Source organism: Danio rerio, chromosome 3, assembly GCF_052040795.2.
Source record: "Danio rerio strain M-AB ecotype USA chromosome 3, GRCz13ab, whole genome shotgun sequence".
Classification (NCBI taxonomy): Eukaryota; Metazoa; Chordata; class Actinopteri; order Cypriniformes; family Danionidae; genus Danio; species Danio rerio.
The window spans coordinates 39,740,492-39,768,032 of NC_141023.1; the positions used below are offsets into that span (position 1 = coordinate 39,740,492).

General features: G+C 35.9%; 1 protein-coding gene and 1 long non-coding RNA gene across 7 annotated transcripts in view; one reads left to right on the forward strand and one right to left on the reverse strand.

Annotated features, from left to right (window-relative positions):
• Positions 1–27,541, reverse strand: part of myo15aa (myosin XVAa) — a 99,307-nt gene that overhangs the window by 71,515 nt on the left and 251 nt on the right. For 3 of the 6 annotated variants that reach the window (XM_087244873.1, XM_087244874.1, XM_087244872.1), the window contains exons 2-6: positions 4,482–4,564; positions 4,331–4,394; positions 3,075–3,184; positions 2,886–2,960; positions 1,399–1,489 (exon numbers count right to left, since the gene is read on the reverse strand). In XM_087244873.1, coding sequence (XP_087100999.1) covers positions 1,399–1,489; positions 2,886–2,960; positions 3,075–3,184; positions 4,331–4,394; positions 4,482–4,564 — 423 coding nt within the window. Of the gene's footprint in view, positions 1–1,398; positions 1,490–2,885; positions 2,961–3,074; positions 3,185–4,330; positions 4,395–4,481; positions 4,565–5,615; positions 13,975–27,018; positions 27,394–27,541 lie in introns of those variants that run through there. The other 3 variants (XM_087244870.1, XM_087244869.1, XM_087244871.1) reach the window with 2 other exon arrangements.
• Positions 14,403–19,199, forward strand: LOC147845974 (uncharacterized). Its single transcript, XR_015481112.1, has 3 exons — positions 14,403–15,810; positions 17,827–18,248; positions 18,296–19,199. It is a non-coding gene; the product is annotated as an uncharacterized LOC147845974 (long non-coding RNA).

The window sequence follows — 27,541 nt, forward strand, 5'->3', positions numbered from 1 at the left end:
GTACACATGGTTGTTTAAAATGTGGTTTCAGACCAGTATCAGATTTCCAGTGTGAACTGATTGTGGTCCTAAATTGACCTACATGTGCAAAAGAACAATTACACAGTGTAAACTTGGGGGTGTTTGTAGTACATGCCAGTGCAGAATGATGATGCATGTCAATTGAAAATGAAGACATTAGAATCAACATAACCTTTCACACTGTGGCTCCATTGCAAAACATCTTATCTGTGTCAGATTCAATACCACTTATAAAAGTGGCAAAAAATTGGAACAAAAATATTCTATGCAGTTTGAGATATGAGTCACATGTGGGCAAATAAATCTTATTTGGGTCACATTTGTCTGCAGTGTAAACCCAGCAGTCAAAAGACATCAACATGGCATCAGAATCATACTGTACCCCAACGTCATGGGGACATTGTATTTTGTTTGGAAATGAAAATTGGGTTGATGTCAGAACCCAACGTCAGGCCAACTTCAATATCCAACGGCCAACCTTAAATCAACCAAATATTAACGACTTATGATGTTACAGATTGACATTGTGTAGACGTTACCACTATGACATCTATCAGATATTTTGGTTGCCATACCTGATGAATAAATCCTAGTATTGGACCTAAAAATGACGTTGATTAAAGATGTCGGCTCGGCATTGGATTTTGGTCAATTTCCAACCTAACCAATAATTAACCAAATATCAACGTCTAATGATGTTACAGCTTGACGTTGTGTGGACGTTACCAATCTGATGTCTGTCAGACGTCTCTTTTTGGTTGCCATACCTGACAAATAAATGTCAGTATTTGGTTTGAGATTGGTTTGACATTGGTTTAAGATGTTGGCTCGGCGTTGGATATTGGTCAATTTCCAACACAACCTAAAATCAACTAAATATCAACGTCATTTGATGTTGTGATTGGACATCAAAATAACGTTGTCCTTAGACACTAACTAGACATAGAATTTTGGTCACCTGACATCACAACTTTAATCTAACCTAATATTAACATCTTATGACACCGTGTGACTGTGAATGTTCGTCTGTAACCTCCTGTATAAAATTAAGATGTTGTGCCGCTTCTTTGCTCTGTTTAGTAAATCTGGCACTTAATTTTTCCTCTGAAAAGTTTGAAAGTTGCATTTTTTTTATTATCGCATCAAGAATGCATACAATATGTTGTTCTTTTATCTGGATAATCTTCAGATAATTCAACACACTAAAACTTTTTGCAAATCAAACAGAAGCAACAAGCCATGCATCATACAAAAACTCAGACAAAAGCATAATACCTCAATCTGTATCATGGCATTTTAAAGTAAAACAGAAGAAAAAGATGAGTTATGACATATGCATGAGCTGAGCTGTAAGAAGTTCACAAGTTTAACTCATACCTGCTGTGTGATGTTCTGCTTGTGGTGTATTGCAGCTAAATAGCGTAGAACCAGTTTTGTGGTCTCTGTTTTACCAGAGCCACTCTCCCCACTGAAAGACAATAAGCAGACCACATAATGACCGTAACCCCCTAAATTACCAGATCAACTACTTAATTGCACTTTAAATTGGTATAGAATGCGGCTTGGCAACGGAGAAGGCGATTTCCTTGTCTTTTGCTTTGCACTTAAGTAATGAGCTAGGTGTCTGATCATCAGACAGAAGTGAAATCGAATGCTTGAGTGTGACTGTTGTGCCAGCCGCTCTGAACTGCCATGGATGCATTTCACAGAGACATGATCTGCTGGTGCAATCCTGGCCTAGACATCAGTAGTCTTTCCTTACAGGTATCTCCGTCAGAGCCTGGTTTAAAGTGTTCCAGGTGATCAGTCGTGTCAAGTAGAACTGACACTGATGAGTCCGTCAGAAAAAAAAAGACTAGCTGAGGTGACAGGACGTATATTAGTTGGAAATCTATCATAGTCTTTCATAGAGTTACGTTTGTTCATCAGTTTTCATACAGTGCTCTTCATAACTGGGTACACCACATTTTGAAAATTTATATTTTTATCAATTTCTCAGTAAATATGTGTGATATATTTGGGTGCATTGAAGAAAAAAAACAGATTTATTAAACATATTAACATAATATTTTAGTCACAGATCATCTTTAGAAATGGAAAGAATACATTTAAATTCAAGCAAAACAAGATTTCAAGAAACATGTAAATATTTTTTGCTTCTCTTGATTTTTCCTCTTTTTTTAAATTTGTATTTAATATTTTGGTCCCACTTCATATTAAGTGGTCGTAAATAATATGTACTTACACTGACATTAATAATTTGGTACAGTGTACTTATTGAGTAACTGCATGTATTCACATTTTAATTATGCTTGATTAAATATCTGCATGTAATTACATCTGTAATTAATTTCTGTACTTACATTTATAATTACACTGTTGATGATCTCTTAAACCTTAACTCAATCTCAAACCTATACCACAATCCTATTACTAACCCTACCCAAATCCCACCTCAATAGCATCAGAAGTGCTCATTATTAACACATTAAGCGTATTATATTTATTTATTTTTTTTAATACACAGTAGTTAAGATCACTTAATTTATAGTGGGACCAATATTTTTTTTATAACATACAAACTTGGGTGTACTAGTTTTTGGACTGTTATCATAAGTTATTTTGTTAGATAAGCTCCAGATTTGGTTTCAGTACTAATCTAATCTGTAACAGTAATCTAATCAGTAACTAATCTATTGTATATGCACAAATATAATATAGTAAAGCTTCCTATTAAAAAAATGAATTTAAATAATAGATTTATTGGGGGTGTACTTTTATATGCTGAGCACCGTATGTAATTTTTTAATTGAAATTGAATTGTACTTACAGTCTGTGAGAAATTGGCCTTCATTTAATCCTACCTGATTATAATACACTGGTTTTCTTTGGCATCCATCATTTTAGTGTATGAAGCATTTGCAATAGCAAATAGATGTCTGCAGACACAATTGAGAAATACAACAAAAGAAAAAAGATATTTTTATAAGTGCCAATAAAATATTATCCATTCTTTGTAAAATGTGAAAAATATTTTTAATGAACAAACTTACGGAGGATTTTCTCCAAGCGCGTGTCCCTTGTGTTGCAGAACCATGTCTGTTCCATAGATGTTGAACATCTTGTAGGGGTTAACAGACACCAGGATACTTCCAATGTATGTCTTTGAAGAAAACAAAAAGATTTTTGTACAATCTGTTTTACTAACATTAAATGATAATTTATCATTATTAATTAATTTGACTCAAAATTACAAACCAGGATCATTCTAAAATATGAACCCCTATATACCTTTCTGGAGATCGCTGAATTCGTCCCAGGAGGTACGTATTTTTTTGCAGTTTTTGCTTTTCGTGAATCCACCAGAGGCCGCTGTATACACTTTTTGAGATCTCAAATTTCTCTCACAAGCGCCATTCCCGCCTGCTGTTCTCACGTAAATCCACCAAAGGACGGTGTCGACTGACTGATCGATCGACTGACCCACCCTCCTCTTTCCTTAAACCCAACTAATAAGGTTTTCAAAAACACTGACTGACCCACCCACCCACTTCCCTAAACCCAACCGACAATCCAGAAAAAAAAAAGTCCTCGTCTGATTTTGAACACGTTTTCAAATTTTACCACATTCTCTCCCTGTTATTTACTTTATTTTTTGGATTCAGTTTTTGTCTTCCCCGCATTTTAGAAACGTTCTTCACAAGACTCGAATCCTGTCGTCGTGGTCAACTCCTCTCTACATCTCAAGTGCACAAACATGCATGGCAAGTTAACTGAACAAACTGGTAACACCACGAAAGCCGTCCACACGGAGGTAAGCGGTTAGCTGGTAAGCGTAAAAAGAAACAACGTCATACCGCCCCATAGCGTTCGTTTTAAAAATGAAATGCAGCCATCCGTACTTTTGGCTACATAATTCACAATCTCCAGAAACAAATATAGGGCTCCATTTTCAGAGAAAGTCTGTGTTGCAAAATTATAAAATATTACAATAGAATGTATATAGAAGTGATTTCTAAAACGGTTAATATATGCTCCTCCTTTACCATTTTTGCATAAAAATGTTTGTATACATGCATTTTCTGTAGTAAAGGTGCAATTAATAACTCTTGTTAATAATTGAAATTGGAGAAATATGTTCTTTCCTTCTTGAGTCAATAGTGGGTTGACCCAAATTATTGTCAATCCATCCCTTTAAACATTTTCGAGATACAGACTTCCTAGTTCTAAAGAAATTATGAATAGTGCTATCAATGTCCTTCTGTGACTAAAAGATGTCAAAATGCAATGGCCTTTGAATTGTACTTACATAAATCAAATTGCGTTCAAACCTTTTCTTCAAATTCAGTAGCACAGCACCTTCATGCAGTTCCCTAAAAGAGTTTATTTTTATGAAAGTATTTTCTGAGCAAGTGATTGTTTGGTTTTGTTATAACATTCATAGTTCAATAAGTTCATACTCAAGCTGTGTCATGTCCTCGACCCCATCCTCCTCTGCACGTTCCCGATACAGCATTGTAGGCAGACTTCGAATTGAGTACATCTAAAAAGCATTTCAGTAAAAACATGAAAAAAATATCATGATGAAATATTATGAATAAATGGTTAAACAAATGTGACTGTAAGGGATATAGTCTTACTATTCTTACAGTCAATTGATTTGTCTACTGTAAAATTTTGGAAAGATGGTTAATCAGCAAGTGACATGTTGTTCAGCAATAGTACAATCCAATGAACACACTATACTTTCATCATTCAGTACCATTTCCATTTCTGTCAAAAATTAAACATGCTGCTTCTCTGAAGGTTAATTGTAATGATACGTGTAGCTGGCCTGGCAGGTATATATTGTACATGGTACATTTGTGCATTTGTTCTTGTTTTGAGTTTGGTAAATCGTTATATTTTACCATATTTACTTATAATTTAAAAAATTGGTCAATTTTTTTACATTTCTGCCCAGAGAGGTCATGTTTTGATCCTCGATTGGTCTCACACAGTCAAGTGATGTGATTTCGCAAGTCAGAGTTCACCGAACTAAAACTTTCCAACACAGCAAACTGAAAAACTTGTCACACAAGCTTGCAACTCCGGTCTGACGCAAGGATGAGAAAAAACAGTCGGTACGCCCAGCGTATGGTCTCAAGGGTTGTCCTTGTTCTTCTAATGAGTTATAGGTGTGTTTTAGGTGTAACATGGCTAATAATAGTCTTCTCTTTTTAAAAGAGAGCTGTGATTTATGGTAGATTTTGTTCGCAGAAAAACTGAAAGCTTTACTAGCAAGGAAACAAATCTGCTTTTGTGTCCGGCTTTTTTTTTTTTTTTTAGTGGCGCGGCCTATTTCAGTTACCTAAAACAGCAAGGCAGCAATGCACCTTAAAACACCTCCTTTTCAGACTAGCAAACCCATCAGTGCACACACAATTTCTTTGCTATAATAATTTGTAAATTTCTTTAATTTGTCATTTCTGTCTTCCTAATCTAGTCATTTTAATCGCAAACTTTCATCGTACAGTGGCACATGTGCTGAAGTAATATATTTTTTCTTGTCTATTTGTTTCTAGCATAGGATATTATAACAAAAGTTGTGTTACCTTGTCATACCAGTTCCCTTGAGGTTCACCTTCTCTATCTGGTAGCCAAGCAGGTTCTGCGCTATCTGTCTCTTGGCCAGGTAACACAGGGATGACAAAATTCTCCAGTTCTTCATCCCTGTACATGGACCATTTAGTGAGGTTCTGAACAGTATGATGAGGGAGGACTCTTTCTGAAGACCAGACATCATCTGGCTCATGAGGATCTATTATTTGATTTTGAGCCCAGTGTTCACCCTGAATCTGAGGAGTCACTACTGCGTACCTTGGGTCGTCTGGAGATCGTCCCAGTGTTGACGGCAACTTGTAGGAGGCTTTGCGTAAGTTAATGTTCGTCAAGGCACTTCCCAGAAAGGGTGACGAGGGAGATTCACTCTGAGCTGGCTTTCCTCTTGTCATGAACGATCCATCAGGTAATCTGTAAGATGCTTTACGAAGGTTTTGGTTCTGAAGAGCACTGGATAATGCTGAAGGTGTAGCTTGCTCTTGTTTTGGATTTCTAAACAGGCCTGAGGTATTAGGCAAGCGATAGTTGGCCTTGCCAACATTTTGTAATGCACTTGACAAATGAGATGAAACCGATGGTTCTGCTTCCTGTTCAGAGCGCTTTGTCATAAGTGTTCCATCAGGAAGTCTGTAGGAAGCCTTGCGGAGATTTGAATTCAGAAGAGCGCCCGAAAGAAGTGGAGACGATGACTGTTCTGCTGGTTGATTTTGTGAAAAGAAAGAGCCATCAGGTAGTTTATAGGATGCTTTACGTAGGTTCATATTCTGTAGAGCACCTCCGAGGTATGGTGAGGAACTTGTTGTGTCTGGAGTTTGATCAGTGCTTCTGGAAACAAGTGTTCCATCAGGAAGCCTGTAAGTTGCTTTTCGAATGTTAGGATTCAAAAGAGCACTGGACAAAGGTGAAGGCGAAGGAGCTGGCTCATTTCTTGATGCTAGAGTGCCATCTGGGAGCCTGTAAGTTGCTTTACGGAGACCTGGATTTTTCAGGGCATTTGACAGAACAGATGTAGTACTCTCCTCTTTTTGGCCTCCTACATTCCTTGACATTATTGAGCCATCTGGTAGTCGGAAAGAAGCACCTTGTAGACTTGGATTCTTTAATGCATTTGACAAAGGGGATGAATAGTCCTGTGCTTGCATAAAAGGGGTGGGACTCCTCTGTAAAGAAGATGTATAGGATGCATTTCTTAAGTTAGGATTCTTAAGGGCATTTGATAATGCGGATACTTGCTGTAGGGGTTGTGATGTTTCCTGAGCATATAAAGATACATTCCGCTGAAGAGGTGAGATATATGAGGCATTTCGTAAATGAGGATTTTGCAGTGCGTTAGTTAGCGCTGAAGACTGCAATATGTTTTGTGATCCCTGTTCAGCTGTGGGAGAATATGGAGATGTGCTTCTTTGGAGTGGAGAAGTGAAAGAGGCATTACGTAAGTAAGGGTTTTGCAATGCATTAGAGAGCATTGTAGGAGAACTCTGACCCATTGCCTGAATCTCTTGAGGTGCCACCATAGACTGAGGAGATACAGGCCTTTGTAATGGTGAGCGGAAAGTGGCATTACGAAGAAGTGGATTTTGCAATGCATTCGTTAAGCCAGGAGAAACACTCTGAGGAAAACTTTGGTTGATCTGCATCCCTGGAGATTTAAACCTTGGCAGAGATGAACTAAGTGAAGAAGCAGAAAAATCGGGGGTCTGTAAAGCATTTGTTAATAGAGGAGATGGACCTTGCTCAACTGTATGTGCAAATTCAGTTATTATTTGAGGCTGAGGAGTGCTACCCAATGGAAACTGTGACCTGAGGGATGCACGATTGATTAATTCATTATGCATAGCATTTCTCTGCATGGAGACTGATAGGGCTGGGGATGGAGAGCGTACAGCCATGGGTGAACCAGCTCTCACTGAAAGCTGAGGTGAAGGACATGGAGTTGGAACATGTCTTACAGAGAGTTGTGGTGAGGGCATTCCTGGATGTTTTAATGGAACCTGTTGGGGAAAAGGTTGTTGAGGATTCATCACAAGAGGATGACTCTGGCCTATTATTGTTTGCCTGAGAGGAACAGGACTTATTGGTACTCTTACAACAGGACGCCCTCTCCCAACAGGTCTGTGAAAACCTCTCTGTTGACTGGGCGTTCCAGGAGGAAAAAATCTCTTTGAGTCCTGAAAACCTGCTGGTCTAGACCCTTGCCTTGCCAGCATGATAGGCGATGATCTAGCACTCTGATTTAAAGCTCCTGAACCCATGGGTACACTATGGATGGAAGATCTGAATGGAGCAACATTTTGCATTTGAGGAGTAGCACGACGACTTTTTCTTTGCAAAATTGGATTAACAGGAGATGGCTTAACTGTTCCCATTGGCACTTTGTTGCTACCAAATCCTCTGAATCTACGTGTGGAGGAACGAGTTGGTAGATGTTGTGGATCATGATGAATTCTGCTTGAAAACACTGATGGTGATGGGGAAAGAGGCCTCTGAGATCTAGAAGCAAAGGGGGAAATTGGTCTTGGAGACACTGGTCTTTGAATAGGAGATGTGGTTCTGTGGGGTGGATATGGAGAGCTCTCTTCGAATGGTGGTTGGCCTATTGATGGAGACAGTGGAGGGCTTCTCCTCCGTAAAGATGGTTGTGGTGAAAAAGAGCTTTTCCTCATGGATCTTGAAGAAATGAAAGACTCCTGATTGCTTCTACCAATTGGCCTGAATCGAGACTTTATTGGGGGGGCTGGACTAGCTAGGGAACTTTGTCTCAGTGTTGGTCTAGGTGAAGGTGGAGGGCTTCTTCTTCTCATTGAGCCTCGTGGAGACATTGGAGGGCTTTCTCTTCCATTAACAAGAGGGGATGTTGCTCTAGAACCAAATGGTTTTCTCTGAGGTATTGGAGATTTTCCCCTAATAGAAGGAGATAGCGATCGTCTAGATGGTTGTGGAGATAAAGGAGGGCTAAATTTTCTCCTCTGAATAGGAGAGAACTGCCTTTGTGCATTATTATTGTATGATGAGGGGCCAAACATTCTAGACTGCCTTGGTGAGAACCTGGGACCCATTTCTTCATACAAATCTGATCTGTGGCGAAGAATAGGGCTACTCTGACCAAGTGAAAAATTGCTTTGTCTTAATGAGAGCTGTGGTGAGGGGAGATGGTTCATTTGTCTCAGTGTTGTTGGTTGGATATTTTCATGTGGAAAATCAAGTCTCTGAAACATGGGATCTGGATAGACTAAATGGGGAGATACAGAATCCCCCATTATGGGATCAAATCTCCTGGCAGACAAAACAGGAGATGCTGGTGTTGAAAGTGGTATGGGTCCAACAGGTCCAAACGAATGTCTACTTGGAACAGGTGACACTGGCACTGGAGATGAAAAGGCTCTTGCTTGAAGAACGGGTGAGGATGGAATTTGGGAGGATCGGATTAAAATGGGACTACCAGGTGGTATAACAGGAACCGGTACTTGCTGGATTAGTATAGGTGTGGGAGATAATGACCTTTGTACGGCTTCTGTTTGCTGAGGAGTATATTGAGGGAAGCCCATAGGTGAAGCAAATTGCTGGTTTTCCAATTGGTCTGGAAACATCTCAAGATCATTTCTAGGCATCTGAGAGACTGGACTTGCGATTTCAATTTTTTCTTTTCCAAACAATTTTACCTGCGGTCTTGGAAATCTGAATGAATCCTCAGTCATTATACCCTCTGGTGGTATTTGTACATATTCATTACCATAGAATTCTGTGGGTTCTGCTGGTTTCATGGCATCCTCCACTGTATACACAAATGGCTGATTAACAACTATTTGAGGGTCAAGATAAACTGCAGGTGTCTCAACATTGTAGATGTATGGATTTTGATTGTATGCAGCTGGATAACCTGGATACATCACATAGGCATCCGAAACACCATCATAGTGAGTATAATAATTTTGCTGATCACCATAATAGTCAAACTGTTCTGGGTAGTATCCATAGTCGTAATATTCCACATCATTACCAAGGTAGCCAAATTCATCTTCCATAGCATAACCCATTTCATCATAATATTCCATACCATCAATAGGATATCCAAATTCATCGACTCTCTGATGCCTGTAATCATAATCCAATCTATCATCATAATAACCATATGGTTGTCTTCCATCATACTGATACTGATCATAATAATTTTCATCAAAAAAGCCATACTCGTCCTCATACATGGGATCATAGTACTCATTCTCCTCATCATAGAAGCCATATTCATCTTCAGGATAATCATAATACTCTTGGTCATCTTCAAAGTATTCATAGTCATGCGGTCCTCTAAAGCGTTCCTGACCATAGCTGTCATAATTTCTGCTCCTGTACCGTCCATGGGGGTTATTTCTGCTATAACTACTTTGAACATAGTCATCTTCCTCATAGCTAAACTCACCCTCATCAAATTCATAGCCTCCATTCTGATATCCATTGTATCGGTTCACACTTGACCTTCCATAACGAACAGAACGACCCAGTCTTCCAGATTTGGATGAGATAAATTTGTTAGTAAGCCAGTTCGCTGCTCCAGATATCTTCCCCAGAGCCCATCCTTTACTTTTGAACTGTGCAGCCCCTGTTTTCTTTTTACCAAAGAACCCTTTGAACTTTCCCCCCAGTCCAGATGTGGCTGCAGCATTTTTATTTGCCTTTCCACCAATGCTAAGTAGTAAGAGTGTTCTTCCACCCTCTTTTTTATCATCTGTTTTTGACTTTCCAAAACCTGAAAACAACTTTGATGTACTTTGTAAGGCTTTTGGAGTCATACCCTTTTTCTTCTTACTGCCAGACAGTCCCATGAACAGCTTAGATGTGGTTTTTAGTCCTTTTTTGGATAGTTTTGGAGCTGGCTTTGAAAAAAAAGGAGACTTTCCTGTCAGACCTGTGAGGACTTTGGAAGCACCTTTTAAATGAGCTTTTGCGTTTACATTCTGTTGACCCTGAAGAGCAAAGCCCGTCATTGCTGAAGAGGCCCCTTTTAGGTTTATGTCCTTCATTTTACCTAGCTGAAGTTGGGGCTTCTTCTCTTCTGCCTTAACATCTGCTGCTTGGCCACGTTTTGGCTTACCTACAGCCTTCACGGCCACAGCTTTTGATGCTCCCTTCAGTGCGGCTTTCCCTTTCCCCCGTTTTCCACCATCGTCCTCACTTTGCATTTCCTCTTCATCCATTGCCTCACTGTCATCAACCTCACTCTTTTCCACATCGGAGGCATCCTCGGATTCACTAGGAGCTTGTTTGCCTTTTCCTTTTCCTTTTTTGGGATCCTCTTTCCCTTTGCCTTTAGGAGGCTCTTTGCCTCCCTTCCCTCCTTTCTTGTCATCTTTTGCTGGCTTTGCATCTTCTTTTGCTTCCCCCTTTCCTTTATCACCTTTCTTAGGTGCAGCTTTGTCTGCTTTCTTTGGTGGCATTTTATCCTTCTCCAAAAGTCATGCTAATATATGTCACTGTGTCAAAAAGTGGTCATCAGTGACAGAAAACTCAAACAGCAATAACATATTCCATGTATAATAAAGATTCCAGATAAGATCAATGAGCATTGCAAAGTCCTAGAAGATCTCACGCATCACAATAAAAGGTATGAACTTCATGTTTACATAAATCTGTTGAGGGTAAACCCAAGCCAAAGGAATATCCACTTCACACAAAAGTCAAAATACCGATAGCTCCTTTTGTTCAGGACTCTACCTTACAGGTGTATTCCTTACATTTCAAAAATGTCCAACAGCGTCTTGTCCCTGGCTGCAGTGCTAGTTTTGGCAAGAGATTTCCCACAAACAAAAGGCTCTTTATCTCAGGCATCCATGAATGTCAGCATCTCTTTTGTCATGAGCTACAAGCCTTTCCATGCCTTTGAGAAACGTATACTCCAGTTACACGTTTTTGTCCTCTTGTCTTTTTGCAGGTAGTGTCCTTCAAAAGCTTCAGATGCATGTGTCTGAAAGTATGAGAGGGCTCCCTGTGATAGTTGCGAAGGGCACCTTAAATGTATCAACTACACTGACTTAGGGTAACATTATCTGTTTGGCTCATTCCTGTATAAATAATGCACGTTGGCTGAGCTGTTACTAAACTGTGTCTGAGGACATTTCCAAATCGAAGCTAACTATGGTAATGACACTGACCGAAGAGGAATGTCTCATCCATCACATCTGAGTTGGGTTAAATGACTGATATTATTAGACTACCGAACAAATAAAATGCTTGTAATTTGATCTTGCCATGCCACATGAGTTTTTTTTTATCGATTTTAGATTGAGCCATGACTTGAAGCAGTGGTATTCCTATTCAAAGCAAGCGTATTATTTATAAACCACCTAATATAATGTTTGGAGATTAAAATAATTGAAATCAATTTACATTTTTAGGTTTCCATGGTTTATTTAGCATTTTAGGTCAAATTCAATTGAAAAAGTATAAATACATTGCTTGCAAATGTCCAGGCGGACATAAAATATGTATACATCACTGGATGTGTGTTTTATTGGCAGGATGACTTCCAAAATTTTAAGTTTTCATTAGCACTTCTTCATTTTTAACTTTACTTTAAGAGCAGAAAAAAATCAAACAGGTATGTTTGAAATTACTATATACACAAGCAGTTGTGATTATCACAGAGAGAAATTACAAATATACACATTAAGCTGCTCGATTATGTGTCTGTTGACCACTTAATATTCCAAGAGTTCATGACACTGGTACAGATTAATTCTTAATGCCTAGTCTGTATTCAGTTCACTAAGAAATAATGAAATATTAATCAGAAAAGTTCTAAATATAGAGTGACCTAATTCATTGTTAACTTCAGATATTTGCCATCACATGCACATTTATGTACTATTGCATATAGGGGATCATTATAGGATTTAGTTGTCATTTTCCTTTCTAAATGAGATGGTTCTCAGTGTGTAACTTGAGTAATTTTGTCTTGCAGTGCATCAGCTATTCAACTGTTATGTTTTGAAACTAGTCCAAGAAGAGGATCACAACTGAGGATATCTGAACCCTTTCCAAAATACAACACCATTTTAACTCTCAATGCCATAATAAAAAGCAAAAATAAAGAGTCAACACAACAACTTGGTCCCTCTTGTTTCATTCCGATTAAAAGTCACTTAATGTGTTCTGGGTTGTTGATGTAAAGTTGCATTTTCACTGTTACAGTACAGACATGAATATAATTAGCTTTGACATCATTTAAAATGGAGTAAATGTCATTTACTTCCATGGAGCTCCTGTTAAAGAAACTCCTGCAACAAGTCATGGGGAAAATGTTATTCATGATTTCATGCTAAATAAATATATGTATATGAAGATAAGTGTCCAAAATTGAAGATAAATCATTCTCATGCAATTTGTATATTATTAAGTTTTTTTTAATCTTTGCTATGTCACACCATAGGGCATTTTAAATTTCAGTCAAAAGTGAAATGAAATAAAAAAACATTGAAAAAATGTATAAAGTTAGTCTCCTCTTATATTTTCTCAAACCTCAGACTTAAATAGCTTTTTATTTTAATCAGAAGCATGCATACTGGGGTTAATTAAGGGAAAGACGTAAAGTTATGCACAGACGTAATGTATACTCAAACCCTAAATGAACCTGTTTAAATCCAAACCCAGCTATTTATCTAAGCCAACCGCTGGGTAAAGTTACAATTAAGAGTCTAGGGGGAGGACTGGATTAAATGTCAGTGGTTTTAGAAATAGTTAGAAGCGAGTCGGATCTAAGTGGCTAAACCTACGTGCTGTTTCATGGTAAACGTATGAACATGGAACATCGCCTTTTTCGCAATATCAAATGGCGGAAATAATAATGTGCAGTCATACAATGCAGATTTAAAAAATCATATACAGTATAAAAACAGCAAAGAATCATTAATCTGTATCAGTGTAAAAAATGATAATAACAAAAGGAACTGACTTGCCAAATTGTTATCTTGCCCACTAATACAATAAGGTTGCATCACACAAGAGGAGTTTTGTCACGGTCTAGCAAACAAAGTGTTTGATTAGTGTAATGAACCTCCTTATGTTTGGCAATACCAGCCATTAATGCATAAATAATGAAGGGAAATCCTTAAAAGGGCACTTGGGGTCTAAAGAATGGCGGTCAGATTTCCAGGATAAATTGGCCACATATTAAAAGAAACTATTAAAGGAATGTATAATTCTATACAGATGAAGTCAGAATTATTAGCCCTCCTGAATTATTAGTCCCCTTGTATATTTTTTTCCCCAATTTCTGTTTAACAGAAAGAACGAAAGAACCCATTTCTAAACATAATAGTTTTAATAACTCATTTCTAATGACTGATTTATTTTATCTTTGCCATGATGACAGAACATAATAATTGACTAGATGTTTTTCAAAACACTGGTATTCAGCTTAAAGTAACATTTAAAGACTTAACTAAATTAATTAGGTTAATTAGGCAAGTTAGGGTAATTAGGCAAATCATTGTATAATAATGGTTTGATCTGCAGACAATCAAAAAAAGAATATTGTTTAAGAAGTCTAATAATATTGACCTTACAATTTTTTTATTATTATTATTATTATTATTATTAAAAATTTATTTAATTCTAGTTAAAATAAAACAAATAAGACTTGCTCTAGCAGAATAAAAATTATCAGCAATATTGAGAATTTTTTCTTACTTTATTAAATATTACTTGAGAAATATTAGAAAATTATATATTAAAAAATATTTGACAAACATTACACAGTAGGGCTAATAATATCCTCAACCTTATGTATACATTTAAAGGTGCTGTTTGTAAGTTTTTGACTCGTCCAAAGCATAAACATAGCATATATGTTTGCAGATATTTAAGAAACATGCTAACATACTCATTTGTCTGAAAAACTATGTAATATAATACTAAAGTTAATTATTCTCCTTTGAAAATGTGCATTCAGTGTCAAAATGTCTTTGATTTGGTCTCTATAATCCAGCCACTGCCAGTTTAGCCAGTTATTTTTTGGCCCCTTGGGTTGCCATGAAGAAAAACAGCATATTTCATTTCAGTCAAGAAGGCTGCCTCAATATATCCTTGCAATCTGATTGTCCCAATGGTATTTGTAGCTACAATATCTACACAACCTACCGCTTGGTCATTTATGATTGTTGTTTCACAACATAAAACACCAGTTCTAAAATCTATGATGTGCTTTATTTGACAATATTCAATGTATTTAAATAGTGTTGGTAGTCCAGTATCAACACTATTGAATTTACACTTTATTTAAGTGATGATGGTCCAGGATCAACATTAGTGAATTTACTCTGTGTTTAAATGTTGATGATGGCCCAGGATCAATAGTAGTGGATTTGCAATATATTTAAATGATGATGGTCCAGGATCAACACTAGTTAATTTACACGTGTTTTTAATTAAAATTTTGGGAAGTTTTTACCTGTAACGTTTACACGAGTTGAAAATTTAGACAGGAGGGTGCAGAGAAGAGAGAAGGGGAGGATTAGCATAGTACTCTTTAGTGGGAATCGATTTCCGGACGTAGTGAACCCTGTGTCAACACCCTAACCACTACACTATTGACACTGACAATATTCAATGTATTTAAATAATGATGGTGGTCCATCAACTTTAGTGAGTTTACACTGAATTTGAATGACAAGGTCCAGGATCAACACAAGTGAATTTACTCTGTATATAAATGTTGATGATAGTCCAGGATCTACAGTTGCGAGTTTACACAGTGTTTTGTATTAAAAAAAATTTGGAGTTTTTACCTGTGATGTTTACAAGAGTTGAGAATTTAGAGAGGAGTGTGCAGAGTAGACAGCAAGGAAGGTTTAGCATAGTTCCATGTAATGCGCATCGAACACAGATCGCAGTGAACCTTGCGTCAACGCCCTAACCACTACACCACTGGCACTTCAATGTATTTAAATGATGGTGGTCGAGGACCAACTTTAGTGAATTTACACTGAAATTAAATTTTGACGATGGTCCAGGATCAACATTAGTGAATTCACACTGTATTTAAATGATGATGGTCTAGGATCAACAGTAGTGCACAGTGTTTTTTATTAAAGTTTTTGCCTTGAACGTTTACGAGAGTTGAGAACATAGACAGGAGTGTGCAGAGAAGAAAGGATGGATTAGCATGGTACCATTTAGTCAGAATTGAACTCAGGGGTCCGTTCTTCGTACCTCGCTTAAATGATCTAAGATGATTTGGCAGATCCTGGATCTTTTAATCTTGATAACTGATCTCTCGCTTATTTGGTTCTTCAAACAAGTTCGCGAATCAGATTAGAATGTCTGGATGAACTGATCTGAGATCGCTGCGTGTGTTGTGAAGGACAGATCTATCGATCCTCGAAATCATGATCAGCAATGCAACGATTGGCTGACGGCACAGCAGCGTAATGACATCATCTGATTAATATTCAATTATCCATGTGAGCAAAATTACATCAAATTAGCAGTAAACGGTGCGTTAAATAAGACACGCAGTAACTTCACATTTGTTGTGAGCTGCAGGCTTTACACTTTCATTTGTCAAGACAAGAGTATTCATCATGTATTTCAATGCAAATCAATGTATTTAGTTCTACATTTAGAAAAGATTTTCTTTATTATAGTACAGTTTTTTAATCGGTGTAAAGAATAACTGGTTGTTTCCAAAAGCATTTTGATATTGGTAAAGGCGTCTGCAACTTTTGTGAAGCACTGGCATATTAACTGTCAAAACATGTTTATGACTGCATAAATGTATTATTGCTTTTAAAAAAAGTCACATATTGTGCATTTCTATCATACACAATTTGTACTAAAGCGATCTAAAAAGTTCATATCAATAAGTTTTCTCTTTGCACCACCAGGTGGCAGTCTTTGTACTTTCATTTTGAGGGTGCAGATTGCATACGTTTTATTAATATGTAAAACTTTATTTATTTTATTAATGACTATAACTTTAAATATATAGTTAAAAACTACTATTTTCCCAAGTGTATATAACTTTTACTGTAAGAAAATATCAGAACTCGGTACATACTTTCTGTATTATCTTTGCTTGAACTGAGCCGATCTAATCCTGTTTATATGATTTGAACCTGCTCCCGATCAGGTTTGACCTAGCAGATCTGTTGCCATGACAACAACTCTCGGATCAGCTTTGAAGAACGAAACGATCCTGGATCGTTTCGTTCTTCAAAGCTGATCCGAGAGTTGTTGTCATGGCAACAGTTCTGCTAGGTCAAACCTGATCGGGAGCAGGTTTAATTCATATAAACAGGATTAGATCGGCTCAGTTCAAGCAAAGATAATACAGAAAGTACCGATTTCTGATATTTTCTTACAGTAGTAGTTATATACAATTGGGAAAATAATACATAATTTTTAAATATATATATAAAGTTATAGTCATTAATAAAATAAACAAAGTTATACATATTAATAAAACGTATGCAATCTGCACCCTCGAAATGAAAGTACAAAGACTGCCATCTGGTGCAAAGAGAAAACTTATTGAAATGAACTTATTAGATCGCTTTAGAACAAATTGTGTATAATAGAAATGCACAATATGTGATTTTTTTAAGCAATAATACATTTATGCAGTCATAAACATGTTTGATAGTTAATATGCCGGTGATTTGATGCTTCACAAAAGTTGCAGACACCTTTACCAATATGAAAATGCTTTTGTAAACAACCAGTTATTCTTTACACCGATTAAAAAACGGCTACTATTATAACGAAAATCTTTTCTAAACGTAGAACTAAATACATTGATTTGCATTGAAATACATGAAAACTCTTGTCTTGACAAATAAAAGTGTAAAGCCTGCAGCTCATAACAAATGTGTAAAGTTCTTGCGTGTCATATTTAACGCACCGTTTACTGCTAATTTGATGTAATTTTGCTCACATGGATAATTGAATATTAATCAGATGATGTCATTACGCTGCTGTGCCGTCAGCCAATCGTTGCATTGCTGATCATGATTTCGAGGATCGATAGATCTGTCCTTCACAACACACGCAGCGATCTCAGATCAGTTTATCCAGACATTCTAATCTGATTCGCAAACTTGTTTGAAGAACCAAATTAGCGAGAGATCGGTTATCAAGATTAAAAGATCCAGGATCTGCCAAATAATCTTAGATCATTTAAGCGAGGTACGAAGAACGGACCCCTGGTCACAGTGAATCTTGTGTCAACACCCTAAACACTACACCATCGACACTGACAAAATTCACTGTATTTAAATAATGATTGGGGTGCAGGATCAACAGTAGTGAATTTACACTGTATTTAAATGTTGATGATGGTCTAGGATCAATAGTAGTGAATTTACACAGGGTTTATTATAAAAAATTTTGGGGAGTTTTTACCTCTAGCATAGCATTTACAATAGTTAAGAATTTAGACAGGAGTGTGCAGAGAAGAGAAAGAGAGGATTAGCATAGTACCATGAAGTGGGGATCAAACACGGGTCACAATAAACCTTGTGTCAACACCCTAACCACTACACCATTAGGTCTGACAATATACCATATATTTAAATAATGATGGTGGTCGAGGACCAACTTTAGTGAATTTACACTGAATTTAAATGATGATGATGGTCAAGGATCAACACTAGTGAATTTACATTGTATTTAAATCATGAAGGTCAAGGATCAACACTAGTGAATTTACACTATTTTAATGATGATGATGATCCAGGATCAACATTATTGAATTTAAACTATACTTAAATGATGATGATGGTCCAGGATCAACACTAGTGAATTTACACTGTATTTAAATGATGATGGTCCAGGATCAACAATAGTGAATTTACACTGTTTTTAAATGATAATGATGATGATGATGGTCCAGGATCAACTTTAGTGAATTAATACTAAATTCAAACGATGATGGTCCAGGATTTTTTTTAATTCCCAATTCCTTTTTATTATATTTTAACATGTACATTCACATTTCCATGTGTCAGATGCAACACAAACCAACAAACAAACAAACAAATGAACAAACAAAACAAAAGGCTTCTCAGTATTTTTCATCAGAATACAATATCTGTTACTAATCTTCTAGTAAAACATTTCCAAAACAGTCTTTTGTTATTACTTTTTTCTAAAATAGACAACGATGGCATATCTAGAGAATTATTTTGTAATTTTAAGGACAAAAACCCTTATTAGTAAATATTTAAAGAAATGTTTTGCAGGAATATTGTGTTTACTAACAATTTCCTCAAATGACAATATTGTTAACATATAAGTCTGCTATCTTTCTAATTCCCTTCTCTGCCCATATCTTTAATCCTGCATCTAACATACCTGGTTTACATTTTTTATTGCCATAAAATGGACTGAAACAAGATAAGGGATAGCAGGAACTTAAATATTTTTTCATGTCAAACCATGTGGAAATCATGTTTATAACTATGGGATTGGAAACCATTTTTTTAAAGATCTTTAAATTTTCATTAGTGACTTTGCACTGTATTTAATTGACGATGGTCTAGGGTCAACACAAGTGAACTTGCACTGTTTTTAAATGATGATGGTCCAGGATATACATTAGAGAATTTACACAGTTTTTTTTTTTTTTTTTTTTTGGGGGGGGGGGGGGGGGGGGGTTCACTTCTAAATGTTAGGACAACTGAGAATATAGACAGAGGTGTGTAGAGAAGAGAGAGAGAGGAAGGGTTAGGATAGGACCTTGAAGTGGGAATCAAACTCAGGTCAGTCAACAGCAGAGTGTCCTGTCTCAACACCCTAACCACTACACTATTGACATTGACAATTTTCATTGTTTTTAAATAATGATGATGGTCCAGGATGAACATTAGTGAATTTACACTGTATTTAATTGATGATGGTCTAGGGTCAACACTAGTGAACTTGCACTGTATTTAAATGATGATGGTCCAGGATTTTCATTAGGGAATTTACACTGTTTTTAATTATTTGGGGGGGGGAGGGTGTTGTTTTCACTTCTAAATGTTAGGACAACTGAGAATACAGACAGAGGTGTGTAGAGAAGAGAGAGAGGGGAAGGGTTAGCATAGGACCTTGAAGTGGGAATCAAAGTCAGGTCACAATCAACAGCAGAGTGTCCTGTTTCAACACCCTAACCACTACACCATTGGCATTGACAATTTCCATTGTTTTTAAATAATGATGATGGTCCAGGATCAACACTAGTGAATTTACACTGCATTTAAATGATAATGTTGACGTCACAACCCCCAGAAAATTGTGATTAGGCAATATCTAAACGATTAAAAATAGACAAAATTTTTGTTTTAAAGGCACAAACCAACACCAATCGAGCACAAACTAATGACACCAGTTTTAAAGAAAATAATGGGTTGGGGTGTGACGTCACAACTCTCAAAATATTTAGCTCATTTCTAAAGTAAGAAAACAGATACACGTGTTTGTTTTAACAGCACAAATTGAGCACAAACGACCTGTGCTGATTTAAAGGGATTTGAGCAAAATGGGGTGGAAAGTGACGTCACACAATCAGAAAAATAATGCTTAATATATCAGACCCCAAACCAGCACAAACGTTTGTTTTTGCGGCACAAATCAGCACAAACAACGCACAAAAGAATGGCATATTTTGGGGAATTATTTGTTTTTATGTGGTGCTATTTTCACGGAGGTCTATAGGATCCCATTTCTATCATTTTGTTTTGAGAAATGTTGTACAAAAAGTACAAGAGCAAGGCATGTCAAGGTGCAATAATCGTTTAGTGAGGAAAATGAAACTGAGAGGAAATTTGGGGGGGGGGGGGGGTGAGATGTAATTCTTTGTGACTTAACATGCTTAATGTAATTATACTTTTACTAGTTACTACTTTGTACTATTTCAGTTGTGTTCAGAACTGCGAAATGTATTTGTTTGAAGCATGTTGATGAGGAAAAATTATCTTTACTTTATTGATGAAAATATTTGGCACCCTGGGCAACGCAGTGGTGCAGCAGGTATTGTTGTTGCCTCACAGCAAGAAGGTCGCTGGTTTGAGCCTTGGCTGGGTCAGTTGGCATTTCTTGTGTGGAGTTTGCATGTTCTCCCTGCGTTCGTGTGGGTTTCCTCCGGGTGCTTCCCCCACAGATTAAAGACATGCGGTACAGGTAAATTGGGTAGGCTAAATTGTCCGTAGTGTGTGTGTGTGTGTGTGTGTGTGTGGATGTTTCCCAGAGATGGGTTGTGGCTTGAAGGGCATCCGCTGCGAAAAACGTGCTGGTTAAGTTGACGGTTCATTCCGCTGTGGTGATCCTGCATAATTAAAGGGACTAAGCCGAAAAGAAAATGAATTAATGTGGCACCCTCACTTGCCTGTTATAAAATAAAGCTGGATTGAGGGGGGCATGGGCGCAAAACTTGAACCTCAGTAAATGTGCAGTTCCCCCCTGTGGTCATTTAAATAATTTAAGAATAATCCACATGTTCCTCTTTGTGTTGTAGCTGCATTTTCACCCTGGTTCTGCATTATTTTGTAATAATTTAGTGGCATTTTTCCTTACATAAAGAAAATGCATATTTATTTTTTATTTAAATAATTTACATTTTCTTCAGTTGTACATTAAAGAGATCTTTATAACACACTGTATCTGCCAATAATACTTCTTACTAAGATTTATATAAATGCTTTGCAGTTTTATTTTATTTGCAGTCATTCATTGTCCTTCAGCTTATTCCCTTTATTCATCAGAGGTCACCAAAGCGGAATGAACAGCCAACTTATCCAGCATATGTTTTAACACAGCGGATGCCCTTCCAGCTACAACCCAATACTGGGAAACACACTCAGACACACACATTCACACACATACACTAAGGCCAATTTAGCTCATTCGATTCACCTATAGCGCATGTCTTTGGGCTGGGGGGAAACTAGAGCACTCCGAGAAAACCCACACAAACACGACGAGAACATGCAAACTCCACACAGAAATGCCAACAGGCCCAGCCAAGGCTTGAAACAGTGACCTTCTTGCTGAGAGGCGATTGTGCTAACCACTGAGCCACCGTGTCGCCCCCGTTTGCAGTCAATTCCATACAATTTTGCCTGAGATTTATAAACGTTTATTATATGTCAGATTTATTATATAATTATTTCATAAGTATAACTGTTATTATTATATAAGAATTTTTCAAAAAATGATCATCACGTAAACCTAAGATGCAAATTATGCGAACTATTATGTGAAATATTACTTCATTATTATTACAACATCAATAATACTACAACATCAGAAATTGTCTCATCTATCTCACACATTTTAAGTACTTCGGCATTTCAGCAAGAATACACTAGTAAAGGAAAATCTAAAACAGAAAGCCAGTTTTTTACAAGAAACACGAAATGTCATGCTGTAACGCTTACCTTTAAAATACTCCCCACATTCAAAACCTTTATCTCCTTAACCTCTCCATATGTGGTGTTCAAAATTTGCGATGGCTATTTAATAGCACATGTTCTCTATGTGGGATGAACACACGTAGAGATGTTCATTTAAGCTGCCCTATTGTGTGCTATCTCTCTTATTCTGCCCTCTTTCAGATGTCAAATCTGCCCACAACCATCCTTTAAACCCGATGAGACAGAACAAAAGGCATGTTTATATCACTTGCTTCGATAATATATGCATTACAATTACATGACAGAAAGCATGATCATAAACCTCTGGGAAGCTTTAAGGTAAACAAGTTCTATTGTACTAGAAAGCAAATGCCTGCCTTTGTGAGCAAACAAACCGCTTCACTCCTATTACATGCTAATGGCTGACAGGCAGTGGCTGTAGAGAAGCTTTAAAGATCTGCTCTGGCCATCAGGTTTTCACTGGTTCTCTTTAAAGTTCTCTAGTCTTTGTGATGACAGTAATTGCTCAGTACAATAGAATGTCTGCCTCCTGCTGAATCATTACAGAAAGAAGCACTTTACAGGAGCATCACTAGATCCTCTTTAATATAGCGTTGGCCTAAGTAAAATAAACTACTGAACAATTTCTACCCGCATTATTTAAAAAAAAAATTATCCTAATATAGTGTGCTTTATATGTGCTGGTAAAATGACAGACTTGAAGATTTGGGTTTACGTGGTCACACTGGCTACTGAATGCTTGATTCTGACTGGCTGATGAATGAGGTGTGCTAAAGTACAGCTAATGTATTGTTCCATGGAAATTTGAAAAGGAAAAAAATATTTCCTCACCAACAAGGTCAAATAAGCATCTTTTAAGTTAATCGACACATTTTATCCTATTAAACATTTTATTTTAAAAAATTTCATCTAATAGTGATGTAAAATGTTCATTTTGTCAATTTCTTACAGGAACTGTCTTTCATTAGAGTTTGCATGTTCTCCCAGTGTCGGTGTGGGCTTCCTCCCGGTGCTCCGGTTTCCCTCTCAAGTCCAAAGACATGTGCTATAGGTGAACTGAATAAACTAAATTGTCTGTAGTGTATGTGTGTATGTCCTGGTAAATTAGATGTTATGAAACACCAACATGCCGCAGCTAAGTATCAACTTCAATAAAAGCCCTGGGAGCGAGTGAGTAACTGTCTTTAATTTATTTGGAATTGGCATTATGTTGTTCAATTTTGGAATCATAGTGGCCCATTTATTATTGATAATAATTTACAGATGAAATTAGAATTATTAGCCCCCCTTTGATTTTTTTTTCTTTTTTTAATATTTCCCAAATGAAGTTTAACAGAGGAAGGACATTTTCTGATAATATTTTGTCTTCTGGAGAAAGTCTTATTTGTTTTATTTTGACTAGGAAAAAAAATTTTTTTTTTAAACACCATTTTAAAGACAAAATTATTAGCCCCTTTAGGCAATTTTTTTTCTATAGTCTACAGAACAAACCATCGATATACAATAACTTGCCTAATTACCCTATCCTGCTTAATGAACCTAATTAGCCTAGTTAAGCCTTTAAATGTCACTTTAAGCTGTATAGAAGTGTCTTGAGAAATATCTAGTAAAATATTATTTACTGTCATCATGGCAAAGAAAAAATAAATCAGTTATTAGAAATGAGTTATTAAAATTATCATGTTTAGAAATGTGCTGAAAAAAACTGCTCTCCGTTTAACAGAAATTGTGGAGAAAAAAAATAAACAGGTGGCTAATAATTCAGAGGGGTAATAATTCTGACTTCAACTGTATCTGTTACTTTTAAAGATATTATATTTGGGTATTATGAATCTGATTCTACTAAAAAAAAACTGCGTTTTGTTATAAATTTTATTTATTTTCTTTGTAAATTCTTTATCCAGAAATGCAAATTTACTAATGCCAAATCAAATTTTTATGTTTTTTGAAAGAATTTAGTCATTATTTAAGCACAATATCACTATCTGAAAATAAGTAAGCAAACAGGACTAAGTCATTTTGTAATAACTTTTATACTGTAATTGATTCTTAAACGCCATACCCTCAAGTTTATATTCACATTCTTTCTTTTTTTTATTCTTACTCTATCAATATGTCTTTTTTCACTGACAATGTAATTGAAATTTTATGTATTGTTTATAAAAATTGTTTACATGTCAACTGTATTTTTGCAAATAAAAAACCTTTAAAAAATGTGGTCTTGGCCTTGACCACATTACAGTTCTATATTATACATCTATGGCTATGCCCACTGATCAATTAGTCCAAAGAATTTGTAAAAACTCAATTAATTCACTCGCTAGCGCTTGTTTTTACCCTCATTTGGTGCTAAATTGGAAAGAATTTGTCTGAAATAGATTGATTCGATCAAACAAATCGCTTACTCTTTTTGAGTGGAAAGCGTTGCCACATCAAAAGCAAAAAAGAGCACATTATGGTGAAGATTTCCAACAATTTATACAAGGAATGCAAACTTTAAAAAGTCTTTTTTCAATTATGAATTTACTATGATCCACATAGCTGCTGCTGAAAATTATTTATTCGCATGAAACAGATGAGCCAGTCTATTCAAACAAAGGCAAACAAAAGTGTGTCCTAATAATGAGAATACTGTATATATATAATTTTTGTATCTAAAATATTATCTATTATATATTTGTTACATATTATTTTTACCTTAAGGTTTGAGACTGCACTGACCTGCTGTTTTTTTAAATGAATACTGTAGGCTATATCTGTCCATTTACTGATAAACGTACAGGTTACTCAGCAGGGGGCAGCAAAAGCCTTTCAGAAATGAAGTCCACGTGTGAAATTCGTATCTGCCTACAACCTAATCTCTTGCTCCATGGTTCCACTTCCCAGTTAAGCAACTGTATAAATAATGTACAGGGCTCTTACTGATAAGATGATATATTATTAGCCAGTACATACTATTAGCACGCTACTAATGTGAGACTTTTTACTTCAACTATTTCTACACATCAGTGTTATGAGAATATATTTTTTCTTCATTTTAACACTTTCCCACAAAGTTACATGATCTGTTTGGTTCTCTAAAAATGTACGTCCAAGCTTCAAAAATTTTATATAAATACTCTCAAATGTAATCAGTGCTAGAACAGATGGTTCTGAATAAATCACTTGATACGTATCTTTCTTTATCTATTATGTTGTGCAATAAATAAAAAATATATTAAGTTTAATGTATTTTATTTCTTTCTAAAGTTTTTTTTAAGTTGATTTCTTTTCAGAAACGAAACAAAACAAAGAAATGTATATGCTTTTATATATGCTAACATTTGATATATTATTATTACTACAGAATTGATTCTTTTTTCCTTTCCATATTATTTATATTTTTATCTGTTTTTTGTAAAATAAATTTTATAGATTATTGTAACTTTCTATTAGGTTTTAATGACAATTTAAGCAAAAATAAGAAACTCAGAATTTTTTGTTATATTATTGTGGAAATACACACTTATATAATCTGAGAAATATTAAAAATCTCTTGCTTCCTGAGCACTGGCTGAGCCAAAGTGATGCAAATGCTACAGGCAGGGTCTCAACGACGCTTCCTTTATCTTTGGGTGATACTTTCAGGCCAAAGAAACACTTTCGTTGATGAACTTGCAGGGTCAGTGGTTTGACAAATTTTTCACCTAAAGTTTAAGTCAGAATTATTGGCCCCCTATTTTTTCCTAAATTTCTGTTTAACGCAGAGAAGATTTTTTTAACACATTTCTAAACATTATAATCTTATTAACTCATTTCTAATAACTGATTTATTTTATCTTTGCTATGATGACAGTAAATAAATTATTAGATACTTTTCAAGACACTTCTATACATATTAAAGTGACATTTAAAGGCTTAACTAGGTTAATTGGGTTATAGGCAGAATAGGGTAATTAGGCAATTTATTGTATAGCAATGGTTTGTTCTGTAGACTATCAAAAAAAAATTTGCTTAAAGGGGCTAATAATTTTGATCTTAAAATGGTTCATAAAAAATGTTGCTTTTAATCTAGCCAAAAGAAAACTAAAAAGACTTTTTCCAGAAGAAAAAATATTATCAGACATACTATGAAAAATTCTTTGCTCTGTTAAATATTTTAAAAAGAAAAAACAAAGAGGTTTAATAATTCTAATTTCAACTATACCTATCTCATTTACATGCTTTGTTTAACCATCTTTGTCTTGTCACTCCCCTCCTCCTAAAGACTCATTTCAGACTTGCTGTCAGACTTTTGATAAACTTGGAAACTGCAGACCTGACTCCAGTAGGCTCTTGCAGACTCGTGTACTTCTTGAAGACGCTGTATGACTGCAAATTAACCAACATGTCTCAATAAAGAAATTTTGCTTGTTTCGAGTCTCAATGAGTTCTTCTTCATTTTTATTTTTACAATAATATGCAATAATTAATTAATTAATTAATTAAAACTTTTCAATGTATTAATATTCTCTTTCTATTAATTTTACAAAATTACATTTTAATACAACAAAAACTAAATAATATGTGTATATATATATTAATAAACAAGATAAAATGTAGTTATTTCATTTTTATTACTTTATATTACAAGATACTTTATATTACTTATACAATATATATATATATATATATATATATATATATATATATATATATATATATATATATATATATATATATATATATATATTACTAAATACAGTACAGTTACTGTAACATCTATTTGGTCTATTTTCTAATCAAGCATTAAGCAAATACATGCATTTTATTACTATTTATATTAAAATGTAAACTGTAACTACTATTGTATTGTAATTAATTAAATGTAAAAGTTAAAAAAGCACAAGAAGCACAAGCACCCTGAGAACACAACACACACTCAAACACTCACACACAGTGCCATATGGCCTCAGCATCAAGTGTCATGTTTACGCGCGCAGCTCGTTGGCACCACACTCGTCCTTCTTACCATTATCTTTCCATCCAAGCTCATTCAAAGCAGCTGCAGCGTAGAAACACCAGTCCTCAAGTTATTCCAAAACAGTTCCTTGCCATCCTCCTCGTCATTTTAGGCCTCTGAAATGTGTCCCAATTACACAAAGACCCATCAAGCCTGAAGTGGAACAGCCTTCCAGCGGCTTGATAATTCTCCACTCCACACACTTGCCCGCTGTGCTGAACGGCCCGAGTGCCTCAACATGCATATTTAATGCTGCCTATTATGCTAGTTTTCGGTAATGAATGGAGTAGGCAGCTCTAGGTTTCAGATAAATAGAGAAAGCTAGCACATCTTGCGGTTTAAAGAGTTGCCTCAAACTCTCCACCGTTGTTTAGGAGCTGAACTGACGGGCTGCAATTAAAGCTAGAATAAGCTATTCTTTACCATGTTGGACATTTTAATATATGATATATATTTTAAAATTATGTAGGGTATCAAATTATATACGTTATGAACTCCTCAGCTCTTTAAAATAGTGATTGCCATGCTTTCT